Source organism: Rhipicephalus sanguineus, chromosome 1 (assembly GCF_013339695.2).
Source record: "Rhipicephalus sanguineus isolate Rsan-2018 chromosome 1, BIME_Rsan_1.4, whole genome shotgun sequence".
Taxonomy (NCBI): Eukaryota; Metazoa; Arthropoda; class Arachnida; order Ixodida; family Ixodidae; genus Rhipicephalus; species Rhipicephalus sanguineus.
This window is the reverse complement of record NC_051176.1, coordinates 177,559,768-177,581,520: the sequence shown is the minus strand read 5'-3', so window position 1 is coordinate 177,581,520 and position 21,753 is coordinate 177,559,768. Positions and strand designations below refer to the sequence as shown.

At 45.8% G+C, this 21,753-nt stretch overlaps 2 protein-coding genes and 1 long non-coding RNA gene across 3 annotated transcripts in view; 2 read left to right on the top strand and 1 right to left on the bottom strand.

Annotated features, from left to right (window-relative positions):
- Nucleotides 1–5,376: 5,376 nt before the first annotated feature.
- On the bottom strand, nucleotides 5,377–9,131 carry LOC125759365 (uncharacterized). The gene is made up of 2 exons (XM_049417985.1): nucleotides 8,807–9,131; nucleotides 5,377–6,051 (listed from the first exon to the last, which is right to left on the bottom strand). Exons 1-2 carry the CDS (start codon nucleotides 9,128–9,130, stop codon nucleotides 6,034–6,036), a joined length of 342 nt encoding a protein of 113 aa, XP_049273942.1. The 5' UTR covers nucleotide 9,131; the 3' UTR covers nucleotides 5,377–6,033.
- LOC125759366 (uncharacterized) overlaps nucleotides 5,660–21,753 on the top strand; it is a 25,597-nt gene continuing 9,503 nt past the window's right edge. The window contains exon 1 of the long non-coding RNA XR_007416971.1: nucleotides 5,660–5,749. This is a non-coding gene — a long non-coding RNA (uncharacterized LOC125759366). The remainder of the gene's footprint in view (nucleotides 5,750–21,753) is intronic.
- On the top strand, nucleotides 14,396–16,396 carry LOC119380414 (uncharacterized). Its single transcript, XM_049417983.1, has 2 exons — nucleotides 14,396–14,480; nucleotides 14,692–16,396. The coding sequence occupies exons 1-2, from the start codon at nucleotides 14,474–14,476 to the stop codon at nucleotides 15,276–15,278; spliced, it is 594 nt and encodes a 197-aa protein (XP_049273940.1). The 5' UTR covers nucleotides 14,396–14,473; the 3' UTR covers nucleotides 15,279–16,396.

Below are 21,753 nucleotides of genomic sequence, written 5' to 3'. Positions count from 1 at the left end.
AAGAGATAGAAAGAAAGGGAATTAACAGAAAGAAATGGATAGAGTGAGAAAGAAAGAGCAAGAAACAGAGAGAACGAGAAAAAAAACAAGGAAGGCTCCGCTCTTCCTTCAGGCTTGGCACCACTACTGCGAAGCTGCCATAGTTTTTTTTTTCTTATACTTTTTTTTTTCTCTAAAGGTTAGAGGCGTTGTTAACACACGCACGGAAACAGGGCGATGGAGCAAAAACACTATTGATACCCCGCAGGAAAAGTTTTTGGCGAGCTCATAAATGCGCTATCAAAGGCAAAATCGACTGGGTGAAAAAGGGGACGGGAAATGAACATATCAAGGAGGGGAATTCTGAGGGCTCGTTTCTTTTGTTTAACACAGCCTTATTGAAAACCAGCAGACAATGAAGCCAAGGAAGTCGTGTTACACGTGTGAAGAAAGTAAAGTGGACGAAAAGACAACTTGCCGCCGGCAGTGACCGAACCTGCAACCTTCGGATTACGCGCCCGATGCTCTTTACGGCGGCGGTCGTCCCCCCGTCAACTTGATCGGGTATTTATGTGCATGCAAACCGGGAAGTGTTAGTCAGTGCCGCTCGTAGCCATGATGGCGAGTGTGGAACACTTTTAACGCGGTAGCGTTAAAGAGCTCGTATCGCAGAAATTCCGCCGTCGGCGCCGTTGGTTGTGAGCGAAAAATCATCATCTTGTCCGTGATCGAAAAATCGAAAAAGCTGCAAATAAAATAAATAATAAAATTATTCGGTCCGAGTGAGAATCGAACCCAGGCCGTCTGCGTGGCAAGCAGGTGTTCTACCACACAGCCACGCCTCTGCTTGGAGCTGCACTGAAAGTACCTTTCATGCTTCCCAAAAATACGCGTTCTGTATAAAGGTGTCGCAGTACGAGCTGTAATATCGCAGTAATATTGCGTGGTACAAGCGTACATTGCCATCGAGCGTCACACCATGTCAATATCATAAAGACGTGGTGGTTTAAAGACAGCCACCCATTACAAAAGGAACACACATTTCTGTGCGTATTCCCTTAGGACCACGTAGTGGGTGCATCGCAACTTTGAAAAAGTTTCTCGCGCTTAATTGCTCCTGGCTTAAAGCATGCTACCCATTACATAAACCACACACCTTACTTAGTGCGCGCATTCTGTTAAACACTCGTAGTGTTCGAAGTGCGCACTAGGGGCAGAATATTGCTATCGCGTTCAACTCTTAAAGGCGAAGCTTAAGCGTCCCCCAATTTTTTCTTTTGCCAGCTGGCATCACGTAGCACTTGATCCTCTAACGAGTGGACAGCTGACCAATGAGACCTCGCATACTACTTGAAGGCATCGTGTCTGCCAGAACAGGATACTCAAAACAGCACAATTAACGTCCCCTATACCTTCCTTGGCTTCATTGTCTGCTGGTTTTCATTAAGGCTATGAAAGGAATACTGGTTTTAACAAAAACGGGCTAGCACAAATGAAAAGGAATGAAGCAACAAAGTATGTCCGTGTGTGGGGCCTCACATTAGTGCGGAAACGGCCGACAATGTCCAAGTGTCGCTCGAAACGTCCAACCAACATGTAGAGAGGTTTCGTGAGGTACAGAACCACAGAATTCCACAGAAACATAGTCCCGCAGTCAGGTACCTCTCACAGCAGCGGAGACTGCTAGGTCGTGGGAGGAGCGGCTCTCCGAACTAGACTTGGGAAGCCTAACGGGCGACCCCTTGACAGGCCCAGCGAGCCGCAATTGCCAGAGGGGCCTTGGAAGGGGGGCTCCACCCACAGTAGCCAAGCAGTCTTTTTTTCGAAAACCCCTCTCTCTTGCATAAGAAATGTAAGTAGCTGTTGCTACCGCGCGTCACAAAAGAATAATCACGTTTTTTCGTTAGTTTTTCGAAGCATTGCTGTTTATTATACAGATACTTATGCACTTTTTTTTTTAATGTAGTCAGTTCACTACAGCTCATGTTACACTGATAAAGGTCCCCCAAGGTCAGACTGCACGGGTCCCTTGTGATACAAATAACAATTCCACGATACAGAGGCACAACCAGAATGTATCATTGTTACGAATAAAAGCGTAAAGGGAAATAAAGAACTAAAAAATCGACACGAATTAACATACGCGAGAATTCCACGATACTGAGGTTCTTTGACAACTCGGATACAACAAAAAGTGTAAAGCTAAACTACAAATTAAAGAATCAATACGAATTAGTATACGCAAGCATTCTACGAGGCCAAGGTTCCTTCAAAGCGCTAATATACGAATTATACGAATCAAAACATCAAAATATTCTAGATATAAGGAATTATTTCGCAATGAACTGTATACGTCCTGGCCGTAGATACGCCGCCAGTGGTTCTCAACACCGCCGATCACGTTGGCAGCCGGGACACATCGGAGAAAACCATGCTCAGAGATGACCAGGTGGGCCTCTCCGATTCTTTCTTTGAAGAAAACGGTGGCGCGTCCGTCTAGAGCAGCAGCCGGTGGGACGGAATTTGCGCTGTCTTGAGTGCAGGTATACTGGGTGCAGGTATGCCCCCGTGTGACCACTGCGAGATGCCCGCGAAACGCCGTCTGTGGCAGCTTCAACTTCGGGCTCACTGTCGCGTGTCCGTGGTGCACTGTAAAAAAAATACTCCCAGGTGGGAGTAAAATGCTTGTCCTCTAGCGACCCCCCTATTGGGAGTTTCTTATACTCCGGACTTCCGAAGTAAAGCTTTTACGATCGGCTGGCCGGAGTTATTGGGTGACGCCTCCGGAGTATTTTTCGCTGTTCTTTCACTCCGGCTGGCCGGAGTTTTTTCATGGCATCTTCGGAGTATTTTTCGCTGTTCTTTCACTCCGGCTGGCGGGAGTTTTTTCGCGGCACCTCCGGAGCATTTTTTGCTGTTCCTTCACTCCGGCTGGCCGGAGTGCAAACTATCGAGCAAGCTTGCAGCAGTACCTTACATCGGCCACGCATTATACGCGGAGGTTCAGGGGGTTCAGAGGCTCCCTCCAAGAAGCTCTGGATGCGACTGAATCTTTCCTGGCGGACACAGGACTTACACTCTCTCCGGAGAAATCAGAGCTCCTGCTGTATAGACAAGCACGACGGGGAGCTAGGGGTTTAACCCCCCTTAATCAAATACCTATCAGTATCCACAACAAAGACAGATACGACATCCCACGAGTTGATTCTATTAAGATCTTGGGTCTCGTGATAGATGCAAAAGGATGTAATGCCAGGGTCATAGCTCATCTGACCACAAAGACGGGAAACGTCATTAGGCTAATCATGAGAGTTTCCGGTAGGAAAGGTGGAATAGGGGAGGACATGCTGCTTAGGGTTCATCATGCCTTCCTTATGAGCCACGTCAACTACGTAGTATCGGCTCTTAATCGGACAAAATAAGAAAAGAATAAGATAGATACATTCATGCGCAAAAGTATCAAGAAAGTGCTCGGTATCCCAATTACAACCAGTACGGAAGCTCTTATGAAGTTAGGGGTCCATAATACCATAGATGAGCTAGCAGAAGCACAAAGGATGGCACAATTCATCAGATTATCTGGAACTAAAGCAGGAAGGGACCTGCTACTTGCCACAGGCCTGCAACCCGGCATTAACAAAGGCGAAGCTATTTAACTACACAGTCAAAGTCAGGGAATCCTTCATTATTGACCCATTCCCAAGAAACGTCCACCCACAATTCAATAAGGGTCGAAGGCTCGCGAGGGCCAAAGCACTCTTGAAGAACACAGTGGGTACAGAAGCCTTCGTAGACGCAGCCCGTCACGAACACGCTTGCAGATTTTCGGTCGCTATAGTCGACCACAAAGGAGACCTTCTCTCGTCAGCCTCACTTTGCACATCAATGGCAGAAGTAGCTGAACAGGTAGCTGTGGCTATGGCACTACTGGATCCGAAACGCACCACCGTTTACACTGACTCACGAGCTGCCGTCAGGGCTTTTCAGTCGGGTCTCATCCCAAGAGAGGCCGCGAGGGTCCTTAACGGCAGGCCCTTGCATGACGTAATTCACCACATTGTCTGGTTCACGGCTCACTTGGGTCCGGACGTAATACCGGGCCAACCGAAGCCTAACGAGATCGCTCATAATCGTGTGCAAGGATTCGTATGCCGCGGCGATGTGGGGCCCTCTAATGGTTCGGAACAGCTCGAGTTCGGCGATCCACTAGTCACCTTTCACGAGATTACCTCGCACTACATATGGATTAGACGGGTGTTCCCATCCCCTCACCACAAACTTGATAGAGCACTATCTATCACGCTGAGAATGCTCCAAATAGATTCGTATCCTTCAAGGAGCTTCCCGAGTATGATACATGCGGAGATTGATCCCACATGCCCAGACTGCGGTGACGTTAGCTCACTGAAACACGTGCTCTGGCGATGCCTTGCGTTGCAGGACTACAGTCAACAAGCCTTGTGGACCGCTGCTATCAACGACCCCAGCTACGACGTCCAGCTCCTGGCTGTCCGGAAGGCCCGTGAGAGGGCGTAGAGGCTCGGCCTCCCCGTCCCGACATGGGACTAGCCACGAGTTGGATGTGTAAACATCTCATACTCTTCCCTCCGGACCAAATAAATGTCTTCTTTCTCTCTTACGCCTTCTGAGGGGCCGTTTTGTTCCGTTGGCCCTTTCCCCGGTCAGCATTTTCCATGCATTTGAGACGGTAAGCAATGCATATGTTATGAAATGCAAGTGTACTGAATCGGCGCACTTAATTGGACAGAGTATCTGTATTGGTGCCAGTCCTCAAGCGACTCGTGAACGTATGTTGACATTTCACACTACAAGCTTACACGTGCAAGTGATTCTAAGGTAGTCACTGTTAGTGCTCGAAAATGAGAAATCAAGCTTACTCCGCGAAATATTACTGCATGTTTAGGATAGCCGTATGCGTAAACTGGCTGCTGCGCTCGAGACCCACCCCTCACCGTCCCCTGTGATTTTTCACAACGACAGCACTCTTTCACTTCCCGCTTCGTCCTTTCAAATTCAAAACACCTTCTATCCATTTAAAAGAAAACGCGACCACGGGACAACCGGATGGTTCGTCCCCGATTACATTGAACAGCAGGCGTCTTGAAGCAGCGAATGGCTGGGCCTCGAACCGGGAAGTACCGTAGCAGACGAGGCGCCGTTTTGCTGTTTACCTGCAGCCAGTGGGGCCCTGCAAGAGGGGCTCCAGCCACAGTAACCAAGCAGTCTATCTCTCTCTCTCTCTCTTTTGCATAAGAAACGTAACAAGCTGTTGCTGCTGCGCATCACAAGAGAACATTATTCTTTAATACAGTTCCTTAATACCGTCTGTTCACTAATATTGCAGAGAAAGGTCCTCCAAGATCGGACGACAGAGGGTCTGTCGTCATACACATAATGCCTTGATTCGGGAGCACTTTGACAACCAGAATGCATCAGTGATACTCAAAAATTGACACGAATTATGATACGCAAAAATTCCACAATTCTAAGGCTCTTTGACAACTCGAATGTATGAGTTGTACAAGTAAAACGTAACGCTAAATAACGAATTACTACGAATTACTAAGAGTGGATACGAATTAATACGTAACGTTTAAATAACGAATCAATACAAATTAATAATCAATATATAACAAATTCGCAGTATACAATATACGGCCTGGCCGTAGATGCGCCGCCTGTTGTCAACACCGCCAATCACGTTGGTAGCCGGGACAGGTCGAAGAAAACTTTGCTCCGATGCCAGGAGGTGATCCTCTAGATGGATTCTTTTTTATTCGATGTCGAAGGCGCGTCCGTCTCTAGCAGCAACCGGTCGGACGGAATTCTTCGCGCAGTCTCGAGCAGCGGTCACTGGGTGCAGGCACCCACTTGTGACCACTGCGAGCGGCCCGCAAAACGCTGTCTGTGGCAGCTTCAGCTTCGGGCTCGCCGTCGTGTCCGCGGTGTGGTTGGCGGCGTCGAGCTCCTCATCTTCCCCAAGTCTACCACGCCGCGCTTCTTCAGGGCAAGACCGGCCGTTGCACCGCCTCGTCAATGTAAACGCGTGCCCTGCGAGATTTAAAACCGCAGAAAAAAACAAGGAATAAGAAATCAAGACGGTTTCTGCGCGACGTGGTATTTGATGCCAGAAACAGCACATGCACAGAAATAAAGATTATCCAAGAAGCCGGTGGTAAAACGCGGGAAAAAGCAGCTGGTGCTTATTTTCGTGAGAAAAAAAAAGGGTGGGGGGGGGGGGGGGGGGGCTCCTGATGACGACAAATTCGATGACGTCTGCAGATACCTCTATTACCCATAGACTACTATCCCGACTAGGTTAAGCAAATAAATGCATGAGTTCATTGAGCGTAGCACAACACTAGAATAACAGAGAGCTGAGCTAGTTGTTAAGTATTTATGCTAAAAAGACAGGGCGTGCAAAAACGGACACTTCTTTTCGTTCTCACTGACAAACGGCGCTTGTGGTGTCCTGACTTTTTCTTGTGTCCGTGTTTTGACGCCCTGTCTTTTTAGAATGAACACAGCATTAGTTTTGGGTACGACTGGCAAGGTTTAATTTTTACTACTAATGAAAATAGCAAGTTGTCCCATCATGCCACCTGCAAAGTAAACAACAATGGCTCTTTGGTGAATTAACCTGGAACGTATCTGCACACTGTTGTGGGTGTTACCGAAAGGGTAACTATATAGGTTGTCAATACGAAAAAAAAAAAAAACGATCCCGTTCTACGTTACCTACATAACAGTGTCCATTATACTTTTATCATTAAAGTAACACGCTACCCAATCCCAAAAAAATAGCAATGCATGTTACATTGTCATTACTCCATCCATGATCCGAAATACTAGACACTGTGTCTCCTCTGCAAAATCCCAAAAGACAAATTTTAAGGTAATCTTTTACACATAGCTTCAAGCCCAAACAAACAAATTTTATGATAAATAACGGTTTAACGAGTAAACATTGCACAGATGCTGTAGAATTACATCTCATGACTTCTATACCTCTGTGGGACAGAGTGAAGCGCCATTTTCTCACAGTGGAATTAAGCACAAAATGAGACTTCATATCCACGTTAATTCTGCAAAGAAAGGTTTTTCTGAGCGCTCAGCACATTTACAGTACCTATAATCTAGAACGCTGTTTTTTTTTTTTGCATTTTCACTGACAATACTGTTCGGAAAAATAATTGCGCGCACACAATTTCCTTCTTTACTTTTCATTCGAACGTGCAAATTACGTAAAAATTGCGAATATATGTGTGTGTGAAGGTGTTCACGGTAGCCTCGTTATCTTGAAAACAAAGGTGATTAACAGCGTTATATTATCGTACGGATTCAATAACTACTACGACCTTCTTTGTAATTTATAATTTAAGTGACTGCTGCACTTCGAAGCTCTCGTAGGGCAAGCTTCTCTCGCTTAGTAAATACAGCCGCACATAAACACGCGCTCCACGGACGCATTTGACATTCTTGTATTTACTTCAGGAAGACATGGTGAACGATTAGTGACCAGAAATATGAGCCTTCACATTACCGAAAATTTATCGATATGGCAACGAGTACGTTAATTATGTGCCGAAAAAGGTAGTGCATTAGGCTACTGGTACTCGTTGCCACGCTGATGTCATTCTCCTAATTGTCGTCAATCTCAATTACGCTTATTCTGTTCGCAGTTTCTGTGCCAATGCTATTCCTCGTAGTCATCATTCTTATTTTTTTAATACATTACCTTAACCTTAAGAACTACGAACAGCATGCGACTCAGTACATTTAACCTTACTCTTTCTTACTTTGTTACGATACAAACCTATCCACCAATGAAATACTATCAGCTTTTCGTGATAAACGCATCTGAATACTATATCTCTACTTCACCTCTATGTTCGTTCTGCTTCCAGCGGTGGACAACACATGTAGGGGAATTAATGCAGATGTCACGCGGTTGTTCTCGTTTCCGCACTCCGTCATTCAAACACGCCCAACGACAAAATTGACGGGAAGTGAATTACAAAGACACTGCACCACACCACGAGAGAAAGTATACGTGCCTTCCAGCGCTCACAAACGAGAACATGTACTTATTAAACAGGCAAACTGCAAATAAACGCTTGTTTTCTCAAAACAGTACATACACACACTGCTGTTTTCTTTTTCTATAGCACCCTCACTCTTCCCTCATGCTACAAATAGGCTCTGGCATGTCGGCTTTCGCACAGTTTTTAACAAACGACTCGTCCTTATCGGGCTATAAACTTCCGACTGGTCCAACATTAAGTCTTCTAAAAAGAGCTCTATTGCTACAAAAAAGTTCATTGGACATATAGTTTAGGGGTAAATACGAGATAAATAACTAAGCATTACCTTATATTACATTGATAACCAACGCCGGAGAACACTAGCTAGTGCTGGCAGCATGCGAGTAAATACGGTTCACACAAGCTACGCAATTCTGTTGGAGCATCTCTTGCTTACGCATTAAAACGGCGGTCTTTAGCGATGACGGCACGCTTACGAGATACACAAATTGCATCTACTACAAGCAGAGGCACTGGTGCAAGCTATAGCCTCATAGCTTTAAGCAAAACTGAGTGCTCTTGTAGACTCGAGAGACTGTTTAGTGGACATTGATCTCGTTCGTCCACTTGCGGTGCGTTTATGCCACGAGGCCGAGAACAGGGTATCAAAGATACGAAGTTACGATATAGAAAAGAGCAACAGATGAAGAATGCACAACAATGCAAGCATTCAGATGCGAGTTCTACGAGTCAAACGACTAAAAGAACGTCAACGCTGTCACCTTCAGCTGGCGTGGCCTCGACCAGGAAGATGTGGCGTGGCTGGTGCTGGCCAGTGGACACGAGCGAGTGCGTGAGGTGGCAATGGCGGCGATGAGGGTTGCGAGGATGACGCGTGCACGGTCGCCCGTCCGGGCTGCCTGGCTGTTGTCCCTGGGACCCATCATGCCGGGGCCTCGTCTCCGCTGTCGCCCGAAGCACAGCCACCCTCGATCTCGACCGCTGCTTCCTGTTCCTGGAATGCCAGGCAGCCTCCGTTCTCGCTCCTGCGGACCTATCATCCAAGCTTGCTGGTGTTGGCTGGTGGCCGCCGCCTGGCTTCTCATCCGCCGGTCTGCCAATCCCAGCGTTCTCTGTCATGCGGCCCGCACACGAGGCCCAATCGCAGCGCACCACACCTTCGGAATGCCACGAGGTCACCGCTCATTGGACCAACTAGCAACTCACGCGGCCCAATCGCGGTATGCCATGTTCCCACACTTCGTCTTCGTCGTTCTCTTCTTCCTCTTCATTTTCCCCAAAGTGTATATACCTTGCGTCGCTCTAGAACTTTTCAGATCAGATCAATTAACTTTATTGATTGCCCTGCGAATTGGTGGGATGGGCCTGGATCCCGCCTAGGCTTCGGCCAAGGGTTGCTGGCCCTTGGCGGCTTCCTCGGCTCGCTGGACGGCCCAGAGTTGTTGCTCCAGGTCCGAGCTGAGCAACGCAGACTCCCAGCGCGCGCGGAGGCTGTCGCTGTTTAAGGCTGCATCACAACTTTTTATAGATTTTTTTAAATGAAAACGATGCGACAGTCAGGCCCCTGTAGTTTTCTCACACAAACTCTATGTCGAGACGGAAATACTTTGCCGCACCTAAAATGACGTTGACACGACTAATTGACAAAAACTCGATAACTCACTTTCTAATGATTCACTTGATCGCAGTCGTTTACATTAGAAAGTTGTAGTGTGTGGCAATTTATCGCATACCCATTTTTTTTAGAAATCACGATAGTGTACGTCACGTAATTTGAGACATTCATCACCGAATTTTAAGGGCGATATCGAAACTGATCGCGCCCGGCGCCCAGGAAGCGCGGCCTCTCTGTTACCTCAGAACGGAACTACACGTAACAAGGAAGTGATGAAATTTGAATTAAGGCGCACCGAAGCAGAATCTGGTCAGAAAAATCGGCAAGCATTCTGAAATGTACAAGTAGACAGCGTACTATTTGGGTGCGATGTGCCAGTGGTATTTATCTGTTTCCTTCTTAATAAACGGGAGCGATAAACTATTTCGCCTGTCTGCAAGAAGAAGCGCCGCAGTGGCTTCCTCTGAGTTTTGTTATTCACAGATAAATAAAGGTTGATATAGCGGTTTTCTTGCGCACAGCTCGAAAGCAGAAGCGTAGCCAGAAATTTTTTTCGGGGGGGGGGGGGGGGTTCAACCATCCTTTTTTTAATGTTGGTGCGTGTGTTTGTATGTGTGCGTGTATATATACACATGCAAAATCGAAAAATTCGGGGGGGGGGTTAAATCCCCCCAACTCCCCCCCCCCCCTGACTACGCCCCTGCTCGAAAGATACCCCTCGTTGGTAGGAGCCAGTTTCCTTTAGGCAACAAACAAACAAACAAACAAACAAACAAACAAACAAACAAACAGATAAGCACCAAACGCCGCACGCAAATGTAAAGCGATCGGGCGCAAATGAGATGACTTGCCGCTTTTTACGAAAAGATACGGCCACGACGAGCATTCATTCAAATTTCGTCAATTATTTGTCACGGGTAGTTCCGGTCTGGCGTAACAGAGTGGCTGCGTTTCGTGCGCAACCAGTTTCCATATCGCCATTAGAATTCGATGATGAATATCTGGAATTACGTGCAAATTTTGCGATTTCTAAAAATCGGTATGCCATAAATTGCCATGGACTACACCTTTATAATACTATAAGAAACTGTCGTCAAGTCAATAATTAAAATGTTAATTGGCGAGCTTTTGTTAATTAGTCACAACTGTGTCTTTCAGCTGGGACAACGTATTTCCGCCTCGAAGAGAGTTCGGGTGCGAAAACGACCGGAGCCTTACTGTCATATGATTTTGATTAAGAATACTTGTATTGTGCAAAACAAGAAAACCACCCTGTATATACTGCTTTTCCTGCAATAAAACGTTGGTTGAAGGTCAGCGCTTCGTCCGTTTCTGTCTTGTCCCTTTGTTCGCGCTGTTACTCGTTTTCTGTGGCTTTTTTTACCCAGTCTGTCTTTGCTGATACCTATGCAGATGGTTGTTCATCCTCCCCACTAAAATAATTTGCTCTCGTGTCCTTTTCAATAAAACTCACTGTTGGGTGAGTTGGTGTTGAATGACTTTTTTGTGTGTGTGCAAAAGAAGCAAGTAAAGGAATAGAAAGAGAAAAAAAGGAGACAGTGTCCAGGGCGAGCGCTAAACAACAACTGACTTCATTTGAGAAAATGTCACAGAAGGTATAGATACCATAGGCGCATGAATGCAGCGGTTCGTCACAAACAAGGCATTGCATCAAAAAAGCTAGACTCACAGTTGAATAGATAGATAGATGTGTCGCTACTACACTGTGTGCCCTTCTTAATGTGATAAGCTTCTCGCAGCTCTCTTCCCTAGGTATCAGCACTTCTACCCAGAATCTTAATCCCGCAAAGCCGTGGTTCACGCGTGTGCAAGCAGCGCAATGGGCAGATCAATGCATATTACCTTTATTTTTTAAAGACAATTCAGGTTCCCAGAGTACGGTGGTTTATACATCTATCAGTCCGACCTATATGTAGGTCTTCCCGCACGATAGTTGAATGGCATACACGACGCCGATTGCGCACTTTACGGCGGCCCTTAAGGAATTCGCATAGACGGTCGCCAGATTTCCCTCTAGGTATTCTTGTAAGAAACTCTATGGGCAAGGCGATCAACCTAGTGAAATAACCGCGGCCATGGTGTTTCCACGCGCCCGAACAAAAAAAAAAAAAGAAGAAGAAGAGGCGTGGAACCACGGAGGTTGTAGATCTCGTGGTCTTCCGTTAGTCCACGTGACTCCTGGTATTATTTATTACATGCATTGCCGCACATTTTTTTACAGCGAAAGCTGTTACGAGATCACAACAAGGGCCGTTTTTGGCGCCGTAGTTGTCCGCCGCCGCCGGTGTCCGTAACCACTATCGCGCGAAATAAGAAAAAAATATTCAGGATGGAACGGGGTTCGAACCTGGGCCTTCTGCGTCGGAACCCGGTATTCTACCTCAGAGCCATGCCGGGGCTTGAAACTGCTTTGCAAAAAGACCCTATGCAGGCTTCATGTCGGGAAGGAACCACGTTGAGTTGAGTTGAATAAACTTTGTTTGCCCAACGGTTGCTATTGTGCCCGGGGCTAGGCTGCCAGGGATCCACCATTCGAGGAACATCTTCCGAGGAACCACGTTAACATGTGTAATAAAGCGTGGTAGAAGAGTAAAATAACAACCAGGCGTCACAAAACGCGAATTGTGCAACGAGTGGGTTGTTGAATGCTTCCAACCTATTACAAAGGTCTCTGCCATAATTCTTCATCGTCATCGGGCACAGCATCAACAAAACGCACATAATGCCTTACAGGTGTTTAGCGGGTACCACGGTTGTTCGCAGAATGACGAAAAATGGCATAATGGCTGCTTCATTACTTCACAAAAATTATGATTTATAGCGTAGTGGGTTCCTCGCATGTGCACTTCTATTGGTTTCCAAGGAAGCCCACGAGGTCCCCATTACCCATTTCCTCAGGGTCTCAATAAAGTTATTTCCCTATCTCTCTCTTTCTCACGTTAACGTATGTTATATAGCGTGAAGCAAAACGGAAAGGCGAGCTAGTTGGTACTGATTCATAATGGTGTGATAGTAGCGCAAAAAAAAAAGACGAAGACAAGAAAGGGAGCACCACAAGCGCTTACTCGCAACTGAAAGCTTTATTGCTTGAACAGAAAATATATGTCTAAACTTGACGCTCGACTTGGGGGGGGGGGGGGGGGGGGGGGTTGAAGGAGGTCTGGTTTTGTTCTGGTTTTTGCCTTTTGCCTTGCCCACGATGCACATGCGCGGGAAGTAGGGCAAGCGGGCACGCAAGAGTCTCCATCCCTATCCCCTCCCCTGTTTTGCCGGATCGAACCAATAAAGTTGTTCTCTCTCTCTCTTTCAGTTGTGAGTAAGCGCTTGTGGTGTTCACTTTCTTGTCTTCGTCTTTTTTTTTTTTTTTGCGCTACTATTACACCATTATGATTTATATAGCGTGGTGGGAGAGTGAAATAACGACCGGGTGTCACACAATGCGAATTAAGTAACTAGTGGGTTGTTTAAAGCTTCCAACGCATTACAAAGGGCTCAGCCATAATTCTTCATCTTCACCAGCCTTCACATCGACCAAGTGCACATAATGCCTTACAGATGGTACCTCGCTTCTGCGCAGAATGACGAATGATGGCGTAGTGGGTGCTTCCCCACTTCAGAAAAATTATTTGTGTAAGGAATTGTCGATTTACACTCCACTGCCCACTTTTCAATTCTGTCGAGTATACCCTTTGATGGATGATGGGACACATAGGTCCCACTTTTTGAGTTGTCTTTTTTTCGCTCTAAAATGCTTACACATCAAATAATATTCGACATTTTCATATGGCGCCATCTATGAGACCCTGTGCAAAACACTCTATGCAGTTTTAGGTCCTTGCCATGAGATGGAGCTGGAGGAGCTGCTTTTACAGTGAGGGAAGCGCAGAGCAAAATGAGATTCGAAGAGAGGCTGAGGAAAATGAAGGAGAGTAGATGGGCATTGAAGGTTTTCAGGTATTTGTATAGAAAAAGCGTTGACACGCAGTGGAGAAAAAGAACTAGGAGGCTCACCAGTAATATACGGCTGGCAGTGCGGGCGATATGGCAACAAGGAGCATTAAGCGGAAGGTCAGAGAGGCGGAGAGGACTTATTGGATGACAGCGATGGAAAAGAAGCCGGCTCTGAGTAACTACCGAAAAGGAAAAAACGAAATAAGGAGGGAAAGGTTTTATGATAATTCAAGGGGAAGCGCTTTACTGTTTGAAGCAAGGTCGGGCTGCCTTAGAACGCGTAGTTATAAAGCGAGATTTAGTAACGAAGAAGAACAATGTACATGCTGCGGGGGAACTAAGGAAACGATGGAACATGTACTGATTGAATGTGGCGATATTCACCCAGGTATACGTGTGGGCACGAGTCTACATGAAGCCTTGGGTTTTAGGGACATCAATGGAAAGCTGAACACGTCCGCGATAGAAATAAGTAAGAGACGGTTAGAGTATTGGTGGCAGAAAAGTAGAGATAAAGAACAAAAATAAATAATGGGGGAAAAATAGGTCATTCTGCCTTAAGAGGCAGAGAGAAGGACCGTGAATTTATATTTTTTGGTATAATAACATAGATTTAATCAATGTAGATAAGGTATTAGGCCAACATGAAACAAGGAAGCTTTTTTTTTTTTTTTTTTTTTTTTTTTTTTTTTTTTTTCTTCGAGCCTGGTGGCAGACATGTCACCGCCCCGTTTTAAAGGGGACGCTCATAGCATCCATCCATCCATACATTTTGTTGTGTTCTTGTGCTCCTGTCTCGTGATTGTGCGCCTGTTTTTGAAGCTAATTCAACGACGTATACATGTCTGGTAAGTGAAATATTCTTTTCTTGCACTACAGTATTGCTTTGAGAAATGCAATTGCCTATAAAAGTTACCCTGCGTTACGAAAAAACCTTTGCATGTATGAATATCGTGTAACACGCGCGTTTTTGCGCCCGCAGGGTTAGGCTTATTGAGTGGAGTGCGTGCGCTGGCGTGATACGCGTGCTGAATCGGCTGATTTTCTTCTCCCACGCAGGAAAACAAAAACGCCTGAGCCCAGAGGAAGCTCTAGAACTGTATTTCAGTTTACCGGACAATTGCAATGACAGTACAGATGAGTACTGCGAAAGTTCTGAAGACGAAGAGTTTGTGCTTGCCCCTCATGAAAGCAGCGAGGAGGACGACACTTTGCCACCGCTACCAGGGCCTAGTACAAGCAAGCGCAAAGGAATCCGACGCAAACACTACGTTGGGAAAAGAAAAAAACAAAAGAAATCGAAGAAGCCTTCCGAAGAGCTTGATGACGAGACCGTGGACAACCAGTGGGACTCATCCAAATTTGATGCCACAACTCCTACAAATTGCAGTGCACTTGGATCCGAGAAACTTTCGCAGAGAAGCACTGTACTTGAAACATTCTCTCTGTATTTTGATGAGGACGTTATGAAGCATATCGTCGATCAAACGAACTTATACGCAGCACAAACAAACCGCGCAGGATGGACGGCACTGACATGCTTGGAGCTTCGTGCTTACATAGGACTGCTGATTCTGATGAGCGTCAATCGCATGCACCACTTGCAAATGTATTGGTGCTCGGACAGCTTCTTTCATGTAAAATAAATTGCGCAGGTGATGACGTACAAACGCTTCCAGCTCATAACCAACTGCCTTCACCTGAACGACAATGACTTCATGCCAGATTACGGCACGAAGGACTACGATCGGTCTTACAAAGTTCGACCTTTGATGGACATGATGAACGAGAGGTTTCTGGCTAACTACACGGCATCCAGTCATCTCGCCGTCGACGAGAGCATGATACTGTTCAAAGGGCGTTCGAGCATGAAGCAGTACATGCCCATGAAGCCTAAAATCAAAAGGGGCTACAAAGTTTGGTCTCTCGCGGACTCCGAGACTGGTTATCTCTTAAAGTTCCAGCTGTACGAAGGAAAGAGCGCACAAAAGCCAGATGACGTAACCTTGGGTGAACACGTTGTCCTGACCCTGACCGATGGCGCCGTGCCTGCTGGCTCACAGGTATTCTTTGATAATTTTTTTTGGCACCACAAAATTACTTCAAGTGCTTCGGGAAAAAGACATTCTTGCTTGTGGTACATTTCGCGTCAACAAGAGGGATCTACCTCAAGTAGTCAAAGAAAACAACAAGCTCGAGAGAGGGTCCTACATTTGGAGAAGAAAGGCAGATGTGGTCGCCTACCAATGGCGAGACTCAAAGAATGTACACCTTATGTCGAACTACCATGACCCAGAAGACCGTGTGCAGGTGCAAAGAACACTCCAAAATGGCAAGAAAATGGCAGTTGAGTGCCCCTCTGTTGTAAAAGACTACAACACGTGGATGAGAGGTGTCGATAAATTCGACCAGAAGAGAAATGCCTACCCCGCAGACCGCCGATCAAAGCGCTGGTGGAGCCGCATCTTTTACTTCATGTTGGATGCAGCGGTAGTGAATGCTTGTATTCAAATGAGTTTCATAGAGCCTGTGGTTTACCTGCAGTTCCGGTTGATACTCGGTCGCCAACTGGTTGCGCAAAACACCTTTAGAAGATCGAACGTTACAATGAAAGCTCACCACAACAAAAAAGGAAAAAAAAAAAACGGACGTGCCATGACCGGGGTGCCCGACGAGCTCCGGTTTGCCGGAAATGGCCACCATCCGAAGTTCACCGGTAAACGTCTGCGGTGCCGGTGGTGCTCCACACAGATGAAAGAAGTTCGCAGCAAATACACAATGTGCAATGTGCCCCTTTGTGTAGCCTGTTTCGGCCCGTTTCACTGCCGCCCATGATTTGCCTGAAGTGGATGGTGGGACATGCCCTGTCCCACTTTGTGAATCTGCTGGATGTGGTCTGTGGGACATACCCTGTCCCACTTTTTTCTTTTTTGTGAATAGTCATTTTAATTCCTGGTTTGTTTCTTTTCGAATAAAATCACCTCAGAAAAGCATGCGTTAAAAGAAAATGTTGCCTAGTTCTATTATTTTGCTGTGTCCAACAAAGGGGTATAAAGGTGATTTCACAGGGATGTGAAACTACCGTGGAGATCAGAGAGCGAAACAAAGCTCATGTGCAGCTTTCATTGTCCTCATCGCAATTCTGAAGAGGATTGCCGTCGTGCGCGGCAACATCGCCGTTACAGCTGCAGTTTCATCATCATCTCAGAAAGCAGCTTTTAAACGCCCGAACGGGATTGACCGTGCACCATGGCGATTTCGAATCACAAAAAAATGAAATGGGAAGAAAGCGGAGGAAAGAGCATCGGAAGCATGCGGAGGAGAGTAGCGATCGAGGGGCCCACCGCTGACGCGCTGCGCTTCGCCGCCGACGTCGATAGAGAACCCTGGATGGAGATTGTGCACGGAAGCTCGCGTCTGCTGTGTCTTCCGGTAAAGTGACGCGTTTCCATTCCTTTCCGCTCCTGCGCCGCCTGCGCGATCCTACTGCTGGGGTACGGAGTCCTCGTGCTTCGGCCGTACTATGCCAAAGTTCGTTCGTCTGTGTGCAGGACCACACGTTTTTGTGAAAACGTGAGGCCCGCAAGAAGATTCTATCGTTTACTAATTTAAAGTGTCACTACTGTTAGATACTAACCGTACAAAATATAGCGTATTTAAATAATATACCTCTATTTACTAATACACTCTTCTTCTTTTTAATTCTTTTACATCCCCTTTCCCCTTCCCACGTGCAGGGTAGCAAACCGGAGACTGCTTCTGGTTAACCTCCCTGTCTTTCCTTTCTCCCTCTCCTCTCTCTCTCTCTTAGAGACGGCTCCTCATGGTTCCTCCTTGAAGGACCGCAGTTTCTTGTACATTCTTTAATACAGTTTTTAATACAGTCAGTTGATCACAACTAATATTGCACTCAGAAAGGTCCCCCATGCTTGATCAGACAGCACTGGGTCCCTTGTCATGCAAATAAATCCATCATACTGAGGCTCTTTTACAACTCCAATGTATGGTTTATACAAGTATAAACGTAAAGTAAATAACGAATTGAAGAATCAATATGAATTAACATACGAAAAAATTCTACGATACTGAGGCTCTTTGACAACTCGAATGTATCAGTGATACAAATAAAAAACGTGCAAGTTAAATAACGAATTGAATAATGAACACGTAATTATACTAATCAAAACATCAAATAGAATAATTAATATTTAAAGAATTATGGCGCAATCAACTATATACGTCCTGGCCGTAGATGCGCCGCCCGTTGTCAACACCGCCGATCACGTTGGCAGCCAGGACATGCTCGGATGCAAGCAGGCGTGCCTCTTCGATTCATTCTTTGGAGAGAACGATGGCGCGTCCGTCTTCAGCAGAAGCCAGTCCAACCGAATCCGCGCTGTCTCGATGAGCGGTCACTGGGTGCAGGCACCCACGTGTGACCACCACGAGCTGCCCGCAAAACGCCGCCTGTGTTCAGCCTCGGGCTCGCCGTCGTGACCGCGGTATGGTTCTCGATGTGGAGCTTGATCACCGTCAAGCCGACCACACCGCGCTTCTTCGGGGAAGACCTGCTGCTGCACCGCCTCGTCAGAGCAATCGCGTGCCCTGCGATGGTCAAAACCAAAGAACAAAAACGGAGTAAGAGAATCGAGACGACTTCTGCGCGACGTCGAATCCGATAATAATGTCAAAGCACATACACAGAACGAAGGATTGACCCAGGAAGCGGGTGGCAAAACATGAAAAAAAGCAGCTTGTGCTTCTAATCCGGACTAATGAAGCAAATACATCCATTCGGTTGAGCACACAACATTTCGTACGACTGGCCAGGTTTTGGTGCTCTTTAGATGAATAAAACCCCCTGCATGCCGGGTACTATCTATGATAATAAAAGAGTTTTCGAATAAGGGCCCCAAAAGTTTGCGGCCCCACAGAGCTTTGCGAGTGTTAGTGTTGGGGCACGCAGGAGTAAGGAGTTTTCGACTAGGGGTTTTGTACGATTGCGTCTTGCCCAAGGCGACCTTTTCTTTAAAAAAGAGGTGTCGTTCTTGCCTAGCCGAAGCATTTGCCTGTTGCGCCTATACGAGCCAAGAAATCGATTATCGAATTTGCGATCAACGGCGAATTACACACGTTAGTTGAAAGAAAGCGGTAGCTGCAGTCACTCTGCATGCTAGCTTGCGAACTTCACGCGTTGCCACGTTTCGAGCCCAGTTTATTGCACGCTGAGAGCCGCCACTTCAGTGGGTTCCGCCTCGTGCATTTAACGCAAAGCTTTTTGAGGCTGGCTTTGGGGCTTCGCAAAACCCAAACGCTGTCTGGGTCTCACGCATGCGCAGTGGCCTCAACACTATTTCTTTGGGGCCCTTATTCGAAAACTCCCTAATAAACTCCCAAAAGCACGCGTGGCTTGACGAGGGACGCCGTAGCGGAGCGCTTCGGAAATTTCGACGGCCTGCTTTTCTTAACGTGCACCTAAATCTAAATACACGAGCCTCTAGCATTTCGCCTCGATCGAAATGCGGCCGTCGCGGCCGGGATTTGATGCCGCGACCTTCGGGTCAGCAGTCGAGCACCACAACCATTAAACCGCCGTGGCGGGTGGTACAATTAATTAAAATAGCAAGCTGTCTCATTATGCCATCTGCAATGTATGTGCACACTCTTGTGGCCGTTGCCGAAGTTGCATAATATATATATATATATATATATATATATATATATATATATATATATATATATATATATATATATATATATATATATATATATATATATATATATATATGCAGGATTCTGTAGCGGAGAACAGGTTGAAAAAAAAAAACGGTGGGCAAGGCTCGCAGAGCGGCCTTTCTATAGAGCCCGTTCTAAACTCTCTTGGGGCATCTAATACAAGTACACATGCAAGGTATCCACTACGCCATAAATCAATTTTCGTGAATTAGGGCAGCACCCACTACGCCATTCGTGTTTCTGCGGATAAGCGAGGTATCCGCTACACATCTCTGAGGCATGTGCACTTTGGTGATGCTGCATGTGGCTGATGAAGAATTATAGCTGAGCACTTTGTAGTGGGTGGGAAGCTTTAAGCCACACACTCTTTGCGCAATTAGCATTGTGTGACGCCTGGTTGTTATTTTACTCTTCTGCCACGCTATATTCCATATGTTAACGCTAATCTTTGCCCGACATGACGCCTGCATAGGGTCTTTTTGCGAGGGAGTTTGAAGCACCACCGGCGTGACTCTGTGGTCGAATACTCCACTGCCACGCAGAAGGCCCGGGTTCAAATCCTATCCGTTCTTGGACTTTTTTTTTTTTCATTTTTCGCGCGTTAGCGGTTATGGACACCGGCGGCGGCGGCGACGGACAACTACGATACCGTTGTGACCTCATAACAGCTTTCGCTGTAAAACGCCTCCCCGCTCTGCGTTACCTATGTAACAGTGTTCATTATACTTTTATCATATGACTGCCTGTAGATTAAGGTAACGCGCTGTGTAATACCAAATAATAGATAATAGTAAGGCATGTTACCTTAATTGTCGTTACCCTATCCATCATCCCAAATATTAAACGGTACGTCTTCGCCGCAAACTCACAAAGACCGATTTTATAAAGGTGATATTTTACACATTTTAGCCCAAACAAAGTACGCTTACCAGAAATAATTATTTGACGAGAAAGCATGGCACAAGTACGCAGGAATTCAGTCCTGATGTTCCTGTCTGTATAATTACATCTCATGACATCTGTATCTCTGACTTCATATCATCGCTATCTTCATATCTGCGATTTCATATCAATGCTAACGATGGAAAGAAACCTTTTATGCACTCTCAACAGTCTTACAGTAATTATTGAAAAAAATTATTCTAGGACACCCAACTTTTTTTTTTTTTTTTCATTCGCACTGACGATATATAAGTGCGAATGGTATAGCTGTATGGAAAAGCTTAAGTGACATGATTCCGAAAAAAAAATGCGTACATACTATTTCCTTTTTATAATTTTCACTCGTGCCTGCAAATCCTGGCAAAACTGCGAATATATATATGGGAAGTTGTTTACGGCAGCGTCCTTAGCCCGCGAATCAGCAACTATAGGAACATGGCCAAAGGCGATTTTCAGCGCTGGAGTATTGTACGGAACACTTTAATTACTACAACTTTCTGATGAATGCAAGTGACAGCTGCCTTTGAAAGCTGTCATGGGACAGCTTGCCACGCTTAATAAATACGGCCGCGCCTAAACACGCGCTTGTCGCTTGTTTATAACACGAGCTTGTCGGACGCCTTTCGCATTCTTGCATTTAATTTTAGGAAGAGCTGGCAAACAAACAAATGTTGCTTGTCTGTTTTGTTCATTTCCGTGTCCCTTGGGGTATACTCCGCGCTTTATTTTCATTTTTAAAGTGCGATGTTACTAGTAATAGGGCCATTCACGTTACCTAAACATTATCGAAATGGTAACGAGTACGTTATTAAGGTAACAAAAAAAGTGGCCTAGTAACAACATCCTTGTATTTTTCGGATGATTTTTAGTCATTATCAATTATGGTGAGTCAGTTAAACTAACCAACTATACCAGCAACTTAAGACTCAATACATTCAATCTCTCTCTCTCTCTCTCATTTTGGTACAATACAAATCTCTCCTCCAATGAGTGGGTTGATGATACCACTTACTAATTGAAAGAAAACTATCACTACTAATAGATGCTGTACTTATGCTACCACTAACTTCCACTTAATTTTTCAATGAAAAATAATACTAATAAATACTTATATGCTGTTGTCATCAATCATCATAAACGTATTTGAATACTGTCTCTATTTACTGTACATCTATACTCGCTCTGATTCCAACGGCGGACAACACATGTACGGAAATTAATGCCTATTTCATGCGGCTGTTCCCGTCTCTGTCCTCCGTCGTTCTAACACGTTGAAGGAAAGGGAATTACAAAAACACTTTACCACATCACGAGAGAAAGTATACGTGCCTTCTAGCGCTCTCAAATTAAAACATGTTCTTAGACAGGAGAACTGCATGGAAACGCTTGCTTTCCGAAACAGAACATATATGGACTCACTAGCGTAGCCAGAAATTTTTTCCG

Coding starts and splice junctions, on each gene's coding strand:
- LOC125759365 (XM_049417985.1), bottom strand. CDS start 9,130: ATGAGAAGCCAGGCGGCGGCCACCAGCCAACACCAGCAAGCTTGGATG.